Raw genomic sequence first — 14,690 nt, 5'->3', positions numbered from 1 at the left:
CGATATCAGAGGATCAGCTGCCAAGGCAGAAGTTGCCCAACGGAATGTTTTACTTACGACAAGTTAGTAGAGGCGCTGATGTGTGGCAACCTGCACTTTCTTCTGCAACCCACACACTCCAGGCTGACTCCAGACTATCCGGGTCCAACGCCGTCTCCATGAGATTTGTGGTTAAAGCGGCTACATTTGAACACTGGGAGCAGTGCCTCAGTGGCTACTTAGAGCGTCCTGTTATGTAATGCGCTTCGGCCGACTGCCCCTTAATCAGACACAGCCTGGGCCTACACGTGTAATTGCCAAACATGTTTTCGGACATCAGAATCATGTTAGCGCCGGTGACTGCAGGGCTGTTGCTGCTCCGTGTCAATGTGCACAATAATACAGATATTTGCTCGTACTGCGAGCCAATTCGACGCATCGTCCTAATTTTTAAACGCACGCAGGACGGCTGATTCCAATGTACAAATGTGCAATGTACAGATTCGTTTCGTGGTTTATGGCAGATGTATGCCTGCACAGATTGCATTACATAAGAGCCGCATATCGCAGTCTGACCTGTCGTAAATGTATAAGGATGAGTCGAGGACTAAGGTTGTTTCTGCAGGAAAAAAAGAAGGTGAAGGGACACATGCTTGCAGTGTGCCAGAGTGGGTCATACGCCAAAAAGATGCACCCAACGTGAAACAGCATGCTGATTGCTTTACCAGTTTGTAAATGTTGTGATCAGCTATTAATCTATTATTAAGTAGGAAGGAATTTAATTAAATAATAGTTACTGAAGAGATGGTTTCCCAGCTTGCACCAGTGTGGGTTATATTTAACATATAGTTAAATAGTTATCCTTTTAGTTTTCAGCTTGGCAGCTTTCATGTTAGAGGCTGCTGTTGATTATAAACATGTGTGCACTTCATGCTTGCTCTTCCCACCATTAGTCTTAGCTCTGTCAGCCTGGGAGATTTGCTTATTGAGTTTAGAGGTTAGCGCTGTCCTTGACATGTACTGCTAGAATCCAGCTATAGTGAGTCATCAAAGCTAATGGGGGAAGCATGGACAATTTAATCTGGACTGGAGAGCTCTTGATCTCTGATGGTGCCCACTCAGTAGGCCTTTGTTGTCAAATAGAGCACACCCATGCCTGCCCACTCAAGATGTTAGGGGCAGATTTCGGTGGCAAAGCATGGCAGAGTGCTATCCACCAAGAAGTGGTGTTTGATACCAGTTGTGGAAGCCGGCAATCAGTGTAGAGTTGGTTGGAACGGGACTGCATTCTTTGTCATGGTTTCAGGATAAAACTTATGAACAGCACCTGCTGTACGAGGCAGGAATTAGAGGAGGTTCTGCTTTTACAGTTCAGCATTTTGCAGGCAGAACAAAAAACATTTGAAAGTGTGGTCCCAGGCTGGTTGAGGCATGGAAAGAAAAGAAGTGGAATGGGCAAACCATACAAAGACGTGCACATTCAGTGGCATAAATAGGCCCTATAACACCAAACATATGTGTAATATGAAAAATGCATACTATTAATGTTAATGCAATCAGGTGATATTCCATCATGCTTTGTTTGCTTAACAATATCACATGTTTTTTGTGTTTGTTTTTTCATTTGCTTTTACAGGAGAACAGGTGGTTTTTAAAGGCACTTGGTGGTGTATAGTGTTGACACACTGACTGTTTCTACAAAAGAAAGCAACTCAAATACAGACGCCCCTCTGATGCTTTTGGCCAATTTGAGCTCATGGTGTGTGCTCGCTGGGGTAAACTAGTGGCCTGGCCAAAGAGCGCAGTGTTGCTAAACACAATTAAGCCAACACAGGTGAGATGATTCTCAAATCTCTATATTAAAAGAGATTAAAAGCTTCAAGATCAGTACTGTTTTATGTGAAACATTACCATTTGTATGTTCTGTTTTGTAGGATGTCATGGGCCAGAGACCTCTTTCCGGGCAGAGTGGACGAGCGAAAGACAGCATGGGGAGAGCGCAATGGCAAAAAAAGGAAGGACAGCTCGTCACTATGCAACCCACGTTACATGAGCTGCCTGAGGGACCCGGAGGACTTGGAAACCCCTAATGCTGCCCCTCAAAATTACCACTGTGGGGCAGGGACCAGTGGGAACAATTTTGGCCTGCGCTGTGGCTGGCAGGAAGACCACTATGGGAAACGGATGGTTGGTGGTGGAGATCTGGGTCTAAAGGCTGTGAATCTGGGCTTCGAAGACGGTGAGCTGAAGGGTAGAAAAGAGGAGGATTTAGGACAGTTGTCTGAGGGCAGCTGCAAGACAATGACTGCCGCAGACTGTTGTATGCAGGTCGTGCGGGTTTTTCAATCCAAGAAATTTCAGTCCACCAAGCTGGAACGTCTTTACCAGCGGTACTTCTTCAGGCTCAACCAGAGCTCTCTGACCATGCTAATGGGAGTTCTGGTGGTGGTGTGCGTTGTTATGCTTACCTTCCACTGTTTCCAACCTGAGTCAAGCCTCAGACCTGGCTACATCTCAGTACTGTCTGTGGCCATGGCTCTTTTCCTGGCGATGATGGTGGTGTGCAATCGCAACGGCTTCCACCAAGATTACATGTGGATTGTGAGCTACCTTGTGATCGGGGTACTGATTGTAGTGCAAGTATATGGGATCATCAGCGTGTGCCCCCACAGGGCATCAGAGAGCATCTGGTGGACAATGTTCTTCATCTACATTATCTATACCTTGTTGCCAGTCAGAATGAGAGCTGCTGTGCTTAGTGGAGCTGTGCTGTCCATCATACACATAGTCACCTGGTATCTCAACAAAGACAATAAGGATAAGTTCGTTTTTTTTAAACAGGTAAGTGATGGCAATAATTCTAGAATAGATGGAGATATGCATTTATATTTAATCATTTGTGAGCAGTTGATGTGGTTATTCTTCCTTTATTTTTAATTTGATGTTATTTCAACATCCATAAAGCAATTGTTCAGCTGAATATTTATTTCAAAACATTCTGTTTGAGTTACTTTCAAACATCATTTATGTTTTATATTGTATTATTTTTTTCAGTTTTTTACTTTGCTTCCACGTGTGACCGGTGTGTTTTTGCGTTGTGTCTGACAAAGAAAGGTAAAAGAAAGAAAGACCTCCAAGTAAATAACTTGCTCGCTCCAGCTTCTCTCCCACAGGGGAATTGTAGAAAAAGAGCTGCATTTATTTTTACATTAAACATAAAGTACGAACTTACATGGAACATATTTGACATAAGATAAAAAAAACACCAACACAAAATCCGACATACCTGACAAAGAAAGGTAAAAGAAAGAAAGACCTCCAAGTAAATAACTTGCTCGCTCCAGCTCCTAAAACCAAATATAAACAGTGGGGAAGAGGGTTAGCTCAACCTATCACAACTTCCAAGCTAGCCAGAATTATATATTCATGCTAACATTAACGGCGCCTAAAACACATTTGTGGCACACACATACTACACATTTATAGCATCTAACAAAAACAGGCACAATGATGACAATAATTGAACTAAAGACACACAATCAGAAACATCAGGGTGGCTAAATATACATTATATGTGTGTTGTACAGGGTCTGGAAAGAAATGACACCCACCTCTCCCACAGGGGAATTGTAGAAAAGGGGAGAGGCCAAAGGGGTACACTGTATTTATAGGGTTGCACCAAAGAAGAAGAAGGACAATGAGGAGGGGCTCCAACTGATAAAGAACATAACTACAGGCTTGAAGGTCCTAAAAGTCAGGTATAAACTGGAAAATAAAATTTGTGGTCTAGAACACATTTTGTGTAATTATAACAATATGTAATTTATGGCCGGGTTACACACGGAGTCAGACATGCTAGTAATTTTTAAAAGAGGTCTTGAGCAATAGTTCCCCAGGATTTCTGAAAGTCTTTGAAAGTTTTATCTTTGGATCGTGGCTGCTTTTTCTCTCACTTACAGTTCAGTCCTTGTACTTGACCACTTTCAGAGGAATGCTTGTTAAGCCACTTAACACTGACCTATGAATCAGTAAAGCATAAAAAGGCCCCTAACTCAAAGGGTGAACCAGTGCTATGTCTAAAAACAATGGCTGGCTTAACAAAAAACAACAACAAACATTTAAAGGCATTATGTTATTGCTATCCTGTCACAAAAGCACATAAAATGTATTCATATTTCTTTAATGGAATCTATGAAAAATGTCAAAGATAGCACAGATAAAATATTATGTTTGCACCGACAAGGTGATTCCCAAAGAGCTATTAGCCAAAAACTTGTCATATCTCGAAATTGTGTTCAGTGTGGTCATAAAAATTGTGAGAAAACTAGAGAATTTCCTGCAGACGAACAATCTCTGTAAGTCAGGAATATGAATTTTTGAAAAAAAAAAAAGCTTGAAGAGCTGAGAGACGCACCTGTCCCTTCAGTTGGGATGTCTTGAGCAATAGCTTGCCAGGATTTCTTCCCCCACCTCTATGTTTTTTTGTTTTCACCCTCTTGAGCTATTACAGGGAGTATCCGGAGACCTCTTGATCTGCAGTCAAATGCTCTGCCACTGAGCTATACCCCCTACACAAGAGTAATACCTGGCTCCAAACCGTTAACAGATGATCCCTCAACTGTTCGCCCTCACAAATGATCTCAATGGAAGGGTGGCTGCCAACAAGCTATTCTTAAAGAAAAGGGAGAAACAAGGAAAGGTCTCAAGGAAAGGAAAGGAAAGGAAAGGAAAGGAAAAGAAACAAGAAGAAAAGGCTGAGGTATGACAAATTGCACAAGAGCTGGCCTGGAATATCAGTGGGAACAGGTCCTATGGAGTGATGAATCCTAGTTACTAGTATGACACTAGCAGCCTAAGAGAGAGAATTTAAATGTGTGTCTTTGTTCAAAATTCCCCTAAAAAATTCACTCTAAAACTAAATTTGTCCCTTAACAAAGAAATTTTTCCAAAGCTTTTTTGTTAGGCGTACTCCTATTGGATATCCAATGGCCTCCATGACGCATTTTGCAGAACTCCAAGTTTTTGGGTTTGGTTCAACATCACAATTAAGTCCTTTTTATAAATACACAGGAATAAATACACAGGAATACGGTTACATGGACCAATTTCTTTTTTACAGGAAGCTACTGGGGATTTGTTTTCAAAAAGATTAATTATTTTTCAGTGACAACGGTCACGTCCACATTTTGAAGCTGAGCCAGTATTATTCCCAGTAACTGCCTGTATGTGAATGTTCTTAAAATTTGTGAGTAAACAAGACAAAACATCTCAGACTTGTTGATTTGTTTTAGTCTGGGCCCGCTATTATCACGACGCAAAGGAGTACAATGTTGTTACTGTACTCATCAGTGGAAATGGCCTACTTTCTCTTTCCATCAATATAGGACAAAACATTTTAAAGGCTCCTCAACCACTTTTCCATGTCAAAGGTGATGTACTAAAAGTAGATGTTACTGTAGATCTCAGCAGTTTTCAAATGAGATTTTTAATGAGCTTACATTATGTGCTGCAGGGCAGCTACTAGCAGCTCTTTTGGGGTTTGTAGAAGGTCATCTGGGTTGAATGAGCCCATTTAGCTACACTGTGGAGGAATATCATGATAATGTAGCATGGTGCCATCCAGGCCGCCAGTCCCTAAAACAAGGAGGCTATTGTACTGTAGTAAAATGAAATGGGGTGGGGTGGGATGCTCAGATTGTGCAATGAATTTTATGGAAAACAGAATGATTACTTCTTCATACTGGAAGCTGTGGGGAAAAACAAAACAGGATTAGGCACTTACAATGACTTCAGCACACTGGAAATATTTCTTCATCACTTTTGTATGTTGGTTCCTTTTGTATGTGCTGTCAGTTACTCATTGATTTTATCACAATTTACACTGTGTTTGCATTAAGTGGATGTGCACCAACTGCACTATTAAACTGTACGTAGTGTTTTGTAAACAAAGTAGACCTCCAGTACAGAAATAGTGGATGTCCTTCACAGACCTGCAGCAAACCATTTTTTTTATCAACTATTTATCCGAATAACCTTCTTTTCATTAAATTCATATGTTATACGCTGATAGATGTCAAAGTCACAGCCAACTTTCCACAACGCCAGTGTGTTAAGTTGTTTTTTATATACACGGTAAATGGACTGGTACTTATATAGTGCTTGTCTACTCTATGTGAGCTACTCTATGTGAGCACTCAGAGTGCTTTTTTACTACAAGCCTCATTCACACAACTGCTTATTCTATGTCTAAGCTTATTTAATCTCACATTCACACACTTTCTCTTAGGGGTTCGGCAGGTCGGTGGCGTTTAGTGGGGTTCAGTGGGTTTGGTGGGATTTGGTGGGGTTCGGTATCCTGCCCAAGAAGACTTTGACATGCAGTCTAGAGCCAGGGATTCAAACATAGTAGACAACCAACACTACCTCCACATGACAAATTGAGAAAAGGGAAGATTTTTATATTTGCCAAACAGAAGCAAGCTGTTTGAAATTATTTTGATTTGTAGTGAATCAATCTCACCAACATGTCTTTAATTTATATTTTTATATTATTGGACTCTACTGGAATAGGTCTGCATAATTAGAGTTCAAAAGACTTCTTTATCCTATATCTTTATTCACTGATATTCTAGACAGCATAGAAAAAATGGTTGAAAACTGTATTTAGAGAACTTTAGGTTCACCTGTTCGCCTCCTTATTTACCGCAAACATCTATCATCAGCCAATCACATGGAAGCAGCTCAATGCTTTTAGGCATGTAGACATGGTAAAGGTGACCTACTGATGTGAAAACTAAGCATCAGAATGGGGGAAGAAAGGTCATTTCAGTGACTTTGAATGTGGCATGGTTGATGGTGCCACGTGGGCTGAATATTTCAAACCACTGGTTTGGGATTTTTCATGCATAGCCATCTCTAAAGTTTGAACAATAGATTACTTTAAAAATTGTTGCCTGGTCTGATGAATCTGAGTTTCTGCTGCATGATTTGCTAGGCCCAGAATTTGTCATGAACGACATGAAAATAGTGAGCCATTCTTTATTGTATCAAGTGTTTAGGCAGCTGGGAGGGACAGTTTCAGGAGATTTCAGTTGAGAAATTGTTTTCGGCAATTGTTCTTTGGACTTTTGGAAGGTCTTCCTCCAAAAAAAGAGATCTCAACTGCTCTTGCAGTTCTCAGAGTTGTCTTTTTCATTTGTGGCTCTATAGGGGGCATCTGGAATTGAACCAGAGACCACTTGATCTGCAGTCAAATGCTCTACCACTGAGCTATACCCCCTATGCAAGAGTTGCACCTGGCCCTTCAGATGATCTGTAAACTGTTCACCAATGCCCCACCACAAATGGTTTCATCTTGACATCCACCCTGGTGGTGTAATGATGTGATTAACATTTTCTTGGCACACTTTGGGCCCCTTAGTACCCATTGAGCATCTAACAAACACATAACAAGTTTTTTTTTTGCGTGGGCTGTTGCTGGAAGTCAAGGTCCCAGAAACTGCAGGAAGAGTGGAGCAGAACAAAGTCCAAGGTGTTTAAAGTCCAGTATGAAGTTACCACATTCTATGATCTATGACTGCTCTGTGTGTCATGGCATGTGCAGCCACCTACCAGACCTTTTTCAGAGCAGTTTTATGGAGATGCTGGTTTCCTTTTCCAGCAGGACTTGGCAGCTGCCCGCAGTGTCAAAATTACTGCTGAGTGGTTTGCTGACCATGTCATTATTGTATTTAATTGGTAACTTGCCTGATCTGAACCTACGGAATATTGTCAAGCTGAACATTAAAAATATCCAACCTAGAAATAGAGCTGAGCTGAAGTCTGCAATATAAGCAGCATGGGCTTCAGTAACACCTCAGCAGTGCCATGAGCTGACCACCTCCATGTCTGATATGGACTATTTTTTATTTTTTGATGTTTTTAATTTCTAAAAATAGCTTTTCCCATATAAATGTATTAAATTTAAATTTAAAAAATAGATTAGTTCAAAAACGTGCGGCCTGACCCTCTGTTACTGTCTTTCTCCACCAGCCATGACTATTAATCAACCAGATGAATGTGCAGCCATTATGAAGAAGGCAATATTGACATAACTCTACTGGTACATTGAGGTTATGTGTTAAGTGCTCATGTCCCAGGGTGTACAGCGTGGTTTGATGTCCTGTTTAGCTCTGGCCCTGGCTGTTGCATTGGTCTTCTGATGATGTCCTGCTACCTTGCCTGAGGGTCTGGACCCTCAACACAACATGTTCCAGTTTTCTAAACAATCAATGGACATCAGACTGTTCCAGTCTCTTTTTGGCTTTACTAAACATGGAGGAAATCACATTTTTCCTTCAATTCTGTTGTTTTATAACAGTGTAGCACACTCATTTTTGCATTTATCATCTCAAATTTATATGGATTTCATGACCAAGATTTCTTTGTTTTTAGCTTTAAAAAATGTCATATTCTTTCATTTAATCAGCTCTCGGGTACTTCTCAGTTGTATGAATATTAAGGAATAACGTTCAGTCTGTCACTGTGTCTGTATCACACAACTAAGCCCTTACAAACCTCGGTTACTCTTCTTCTGGGACCTTATCGACCTCCACCCCATTGTGTGCCTGAGCCGTTTGTATTTTTCCTGCAGAGATATTCATGCAGAATTAGAGCTGAGAAGATGTGAAACTGATGATAACGAGGACAAAAGTGGTCTTTGTGAGGGACCTCCACTATGAAGCAGGAGGGGTGAGGGGTGTGCGACGGTTACGCTGGTGACAAGGGGACAGACACGGATTGAGAGCATGAAATAATGCTAGGCTGACTCACCATGCTTTAAATGAGCTGCTAGTCTCTTTTTTTTTCTCTCTCCACTCTTTTTTTCCCCCTCTGAGTCATAATTCCATTCTTACAAAATCCCTCTCAGATGGAGTGGCCTTTTATTTCATAGCCGACAGAGACTGAGCTCACCCTACTCATGGGGATTGCTTCCATCCATAGATCTCCACATTTCACTGTGCTCTTCTGCTCTGAAGAGCCTCCTGAGACAACTACAAAGAGACAAAGGTGAGACTGTTTCAGGAAGAAGCAAGTTGTGCCATTGCCCTGCAGATTCAGGGTTCAGAGGAACTTCTGTCAGTCTTACAGGTGGTGCTGCCTGTTAAGATTTAAAAAGACTGTCTGCACAACATTTGTGCAACATTCTCTCAGGAATGTGTTGCATAATTTTTAGGCTTTGTTCATTGTGTTTTGTTGTGGCTCAAAAGGCACTTTGGACATCATTGGTTTCCTTTTTCTCACAAATCACTAGCATTTCATTGCTTTGTCCTTTTTAATTACAGTTTTCGAACGAGGAAGAAGCATAGCATCTCAAAACATCAGATTTATTATCCAACTGACGATTTCCAAATTAAACCAGTGCCTGTGAAAGATTAACAAGCTGTATCCCTTAAACTCTAAAGCTTCTCTGTCAGTTAACAAATAAGTTATATATGTTAGTCCTCAGTGATTAAGCTGTTCTCATAATAACATGTTGTATCGCTTCCATACATTTTACTTCAGAACAGTTCAGATGGCTTAATTTGTCTTCACTTTTATTGCTCACTATTACTTTTTTCTTTAAAAGGCTTTGAAGTGGATGACATGCTGTCTGAGTTCGGCTCAAGTTGTTGGAAACTCTTCTTTGATATTTGATGGGTTGAAATCCCTTCCGTGTATTAACTTGGCAACTGAAGAGTAAATGTATTATTTCCTCATCTTCTGCTTGCTGGGTTTTTCCACGCTTCATCCCTTTAACTGGGTTTGGTGTGAAGTCTGTTATGAGAACTTATGTGTTGTGCAAGCTGTTTCATTCCCAGGTCTTCACATCTGCTGGCGCCAAATGTAAATGATCATTTCCTGTCAGTATTAGTTGTTGTGATTGGCCTTTCTGACATTTCTGCTCGGCTACTGGATACTTAACATTATAATCTCAGATCCCTGCTCTAGCGTGTGGACATGAAAAAGAGAGAAACACAACTGTAGTTTTCAATAAAATTATGCAATAATCAAATAAGTTTGGGGGTTTAATTCAATTCAGTTTTATTTATATAACCACAACAATAGCCGCCTCAAGGTGCTTTATGTTGTAAAGTAAAGATAATAATACAAAGAAAACCCCAACAATCAAACAACCCCTTATGAGCAAGCACTTGGCAACAGAGGAAAGGAAAAACTCCCTTTTAACAGGAACAAACCTCTGATTGATAGGACGGGGCAGCTATCTGCCGCGAGACAGGACAAAAAGACATACTGTCGAAGAGAGACAGAGATTAATAATAACTAATGATCAGTTGCAGAGTGGTGTAGAAAAACAGAGAGTGAAAAGAGTCGAGTTAAGATTATAATTTTAGCTTATAGTGCTGAGCACTTGCTTGGTGGTTGAAAGTAAGTAACAGCTGGCATTATTATAGCCATATTCTGTATGGGAGGTCATGTTCCTTATTCTACCATTGTTTCATTGGATCAGTGTTTCCAAGATCTATGATTGTATTGTATTATATGTGGGTCAAGAATAGGCTACACAATTTTATTTGTTTGCAGAAGAACAAACAAACAAATATTTCCATAGACAAATACCAACTCTTTCACAGAGCAGTGGAAGCTGTGAAAAACACTACCCCTTGACACATCAGCACAACTAGTCTGCACTCTGCTGATTGTGTGGTGATCCGACACTAGAGGAAAAACCTGTTTCTTTTGCCAAATTGCTTTGGGGTCAGCGAATGTGGGAGTAGTGGAAACACACTGATCCTTCAGCTTAACACTGGTGAAATCTGTCAATGAAATGTTGCAAGCATGACCGAGGCATGCATAATGCATTTATGCCAGAACATTTGTGTTGCATAAGAAAATCTGAAAGCAGCTACAACATCAGCTACTTTAACCCTTTGAATTATGACGGGTGCCATGTCTGATATTCACGTGTAGGGAACAGCCTCTGCTCTCTGCTGCTAAATGAAAATTGTAGAGATCGTCTTAAATTTGGATGGTACCAACTGTGATGCTCAGATGTTCTTGAGTCATCGGTTCAAAAATATTACACATTACACATTTGTACATCAGGCACTTACATATTCATTACAAGTTAAGTACAGAAAAACAAAACAAACAAACAAAGAAAACCCCAAAACAAAGTTAGACATGGATGTAAAGTCAGTCAGTGTCCCCATAGCTCTGCCACTTTATCACTTCCATGATCTTCATGTTCTCATGACTTTGTATTTCACATTTATGACACTGTTGCATTGTTAAAATTTTTACAGAGACAAATAGAGATATGTATTGTTGCCAAAGTCATTAAAACATTAAACATGTCAGCAGTATAACCCTGTGTAAATAGCTAATCAGATTACATCATTTGAAAATGATCAGACATGGTGAAAGATTTCATTAAAGACATAGTGAGCATGACTTCAGTATGTGTTCATGCATATGATACCAACACTTTTTACACCACTCTACTATTTGCTGGTGTTCATATACTTTAGTTTAGAAAAACTTAAGCCTTGATATTCAGCCTGAGCTGTTTGGAGCCAATCGCATGTCCAGTATTACATACGTGTTTTACAGTCATAGTATTGCACTTACTGCATTGGCCACAGTAAGTGCAATACACGATCTGTGTCTCTCAGCTTCACTCGCAGGCATCGGAGCGCCTCCCTCCCTTTGCTGCTGTCAGATGGTGAGAACCCATCGTCAGGTACTTCACCTCCCAAACAATTCAGTAGCTGAAATAAAAGACCCCACCCGCCCACCCCTCACCCCCTTTACTCCCGACCCCACCCTATCAGAGAGTGAGAAAGTTGTGACTCATCCAGTTATTGTATTACAGCCAAAGGCAACGATGCAAACCCGGATAATTTTTATCACCATGGGTGGGAGAAATTAGGATTGACAATAAGTGAAACATTACTGTTAAAATACAGAGAGTGATAAGGGAAATAATAGCCAGGCTAATAATAGCTGTGTGAGTCAGGCAGGAGGAAGTGCAGGCTTCTAATAACAGTTCATGGTTTACTAACAACTTGGCTCCCTGCAAAAGTAAATACAGGGATTTGAGGCTGAACTGCCATGGCTGACAGCCAAGAGATATATATTAGGAATCCATTAGTGGTGTTAAATGTGCATCTGTGCGGCATGTATGCCCCTAAGCTTTTAAAGGCGGTTTTACTCTGGATATTGTGGAGTGCAGTACCGATCCCAGTGTTCGTGACAGGAAGGTGAATGGGTCTCTGTCAAAGGTCACAGTTACACTAGCCAACTGTCTTGTTATCCTGGCTAACTTGGTTACAGTTACAAAACTGTAACAGAGGCGACATATGTCAGGCTGGAGTGAGGAGGTACTTATAGGGTGAAGCTGTAATAACATGTTTGCTATCAGTGTACAAATAGGCAACACCTTCTTTCTAATAAAATAGGAAGAACACATGTCGAATGTAATAGACTACATAGATCCTCATTCATGCCCTGTGCTGTGTAATACTGTGTTCCAGCTGACCAGAGCAGATCTTTTAGCTCGTGTCATCCAGTTTGTATAGATTTGTTTTTGGTTTAAATGACTGGGCCTCTGTGTTTCAGAGTATGCTTTTTTCACATTTTAAGTGAATGACATCAGATATAATAACAATACCCCAGGCCCATGATTATAATTTCACATCATCAGATTTAATCCAAATGAAGGTGAGCTCTGTCTTGTGTTCGTGCAAAAAGCTCAGAAAAAATATGTTTTATGTTATGTTTCTAGTTTAATTATTATATAACTTCTGTGAATATGGAAGATAAAATATACAGTCACTTCCTGTTGAAATGGACAGAGGTGACCAGGACATTTCTTGTTGTACATTTCTTTGCGTTTCTCTAAAATCGTACTCACTTATACATCTATTCTCAAATTCTGAAACGATGCTCATGTTTCAGGCTTCATAAACGTGCCACATGGCATTTCCAGAAATCAGCCCAGGAGGCAAATGTCTTACATGCATGAGTTCAGTATCAGCTCATCCTTGACCGAGCAAGTGATGAAAGACAAGTCTTCACTGTTTAAACTATAACCTGTTTTTGTCCCAGTATTGATCTGTATACTTAGTAAAAGCCAGCGGTGTGTGATGTTGTTGAGCGAGAACAGGGCGGGACAGTGGGTGAGCACATGCTTATATAACTGAACAGTTAAACTGAACTCATGCCTGTTTAGTTTGACCTTTGTGCACATTTATTTTAAAGTTGTTTAATGTTTCCCCCTTTTAATTCTCTCGCTCCAGGCTAAAGACAGTCTTACCCAAAAAATAACAAACTTACCATGTATTACACAAACACGGTGCTATGTATTTGCACTACAGTCAGTGCGACTTGGCTGCCATTTTCCTTCTTTTGAGCAATGCCTTGATATTAATGTTACATTGGTCTCTCTAGAGATGCAACGGCCTTTATGTTTTACATTATGTGCAAACAGAGATGAAATAGAAGCTCGAGCAGGAATTCCTGGATGTTCAGCTCATAGTCACACACTTCAAGGTCTGACCTCTGTCACACAGTTCAGTCTCTGGGAGGAGGAAAGTGAACCGCCGGTTGGTTGGTTGGATAGTCTAATTGTCAGATTCTGTGTTCCTTCAGCTGCCGTGTTTTAATTGCAGCTGTGCCTGTGAGGGTCTGAGCAGGCAGGAAGTGGAGGGTTAGCAAGGACACAGCTGGAAAGCTGGAAGGAGAGGGTTGAGTCTAGTTCTACACACTGACCCCAGACCTCTGAGCAACGGAGACCACGGACACACAGCAGCTTGTGTGATTTGAACCACAACTTGGAGCTGAAATTCTTTTACGTAATGAGTGATAATTCAGTAAGTAAATGGGAACAGCAGTTGTTATGGTAATGGTGACAAAATGGTAAAAAAAAAAAAGGGGGGGCTTTTTGTGATCCTCTGCTGAATTTGTGAGTTTGCTCAATTACCAAGAAATGAACAGTCTCCACTTTTTATGGTCTTTAATTTTTATTAATTTGACTGCATCTATAAATTGCATATAACTTCCAGTAGTGATGAGGCCATTTACTTGCTTTTAACACTTCTGAACTTTTATAGAGACAGAAAATCTTGGGGAAGAGAGGAAAGGGGGGGCAAATAAAGGGTCCTGGAGCAAACCCAAACCGGAGATGTTACATGATATAATTTTTTTAACAAAAAGGAAGTAATTGCTAAAAGTTGTGCGTCTGCTATTCTTTGTTGAGGGAACATCAATGTTCTCATTAACCACTCACTTTTTATTTGTGTCCAACTTTACCAATCCATGTGTCTCTCGTTTACTGTTATTTTTTCTTTAAAATCGTTATGACGTTACTGACTTGATATGACTTGCTGTCTTAGACTTTCGTCATGTCTGTCTTGAGCTTCCATAGATAACCCTAACCCAACATAAAGTGGCAGAAGAAGATTAGTGTAATCACGGCAAGCTACTTGTACTGTATGTTTTACTCAACAAGGAATATTATCTGGTAGTTTATATTTCAGCCTGCTAACAGTAAATTGAAAGATGAGATATTGAAAATGAGGGACAAACAAGCTTCACAGTGTTTTGATTTGTGGAAAAACTTGTTGGTATTAAAAGAAGTGAGCGGGTAGTTTAAGCTGGCGGTTACAGTTTGTTATAGTGAGTAATTCCAGGATAGCTGGGAGATTTTCCACGTGTTTTATTTTCCTCAT

At 40.4% G+C, this 14,690-nt stretch overlaps 1 protein-coding gene and 1 non-coding gene across 2 annotated transcripts in view; one reads left to right on the top strand and one right to left on the bottom strand.

Annotated features, from left to right (window-relative positions):
- The window catches only part of adcy6b (adenylate cyclase 6b), a 33,669-nt gene that overhangs the window by 831 nt on the left and 18,148 nt on the right, over positions 1–14,690 (top strand). Inside the window, exons 2-3 of the mRNA XM_063463349.1 lie at positions 1,616–1,813; positions 1,914–2,820. Coding sequence (XP_063319419.1) covers positions 1,915–2,820 — 906 coding nt within the window. The 5' untranslated portion in view covers positions 1,616–1,813; position 1,914. The remainder of the gene's footprint in view (positions 1–1,615; positions 1,814–1,913; positions 2,821–14,690) is intronic.
- Positions 7,187–7,258, bottom strand: trnac-gca (transfer RNA cysteine (anticodon GCA)). The gene has a single exon. It is a non-coding gene; the product is annotated as a tRNA-Cys (tRNA).

The sequence above is a fragment of the Pelmatolapia mariae genome, linkage group LG20 (genome assembly GCF_036321145.2).
Source record: "Pelmatolapia mariae isolate MD_Pm_ZW linkage group LG20, Pm_UMD_F_2, whole genome shotgun sequence".
Classification (NCBI taxonomy): Eukaryota; Metazoa; Chordata; class Actinopteri; order Cichliformes; family Cichlidae; genus Pelmatolapia; species Pelmatolapia mariae.
The sequence above is the reverse complement of the archived record's forward strand: the minus strand, read 5'-3'. Positions and strand labels throughout refer to the sequence as shown.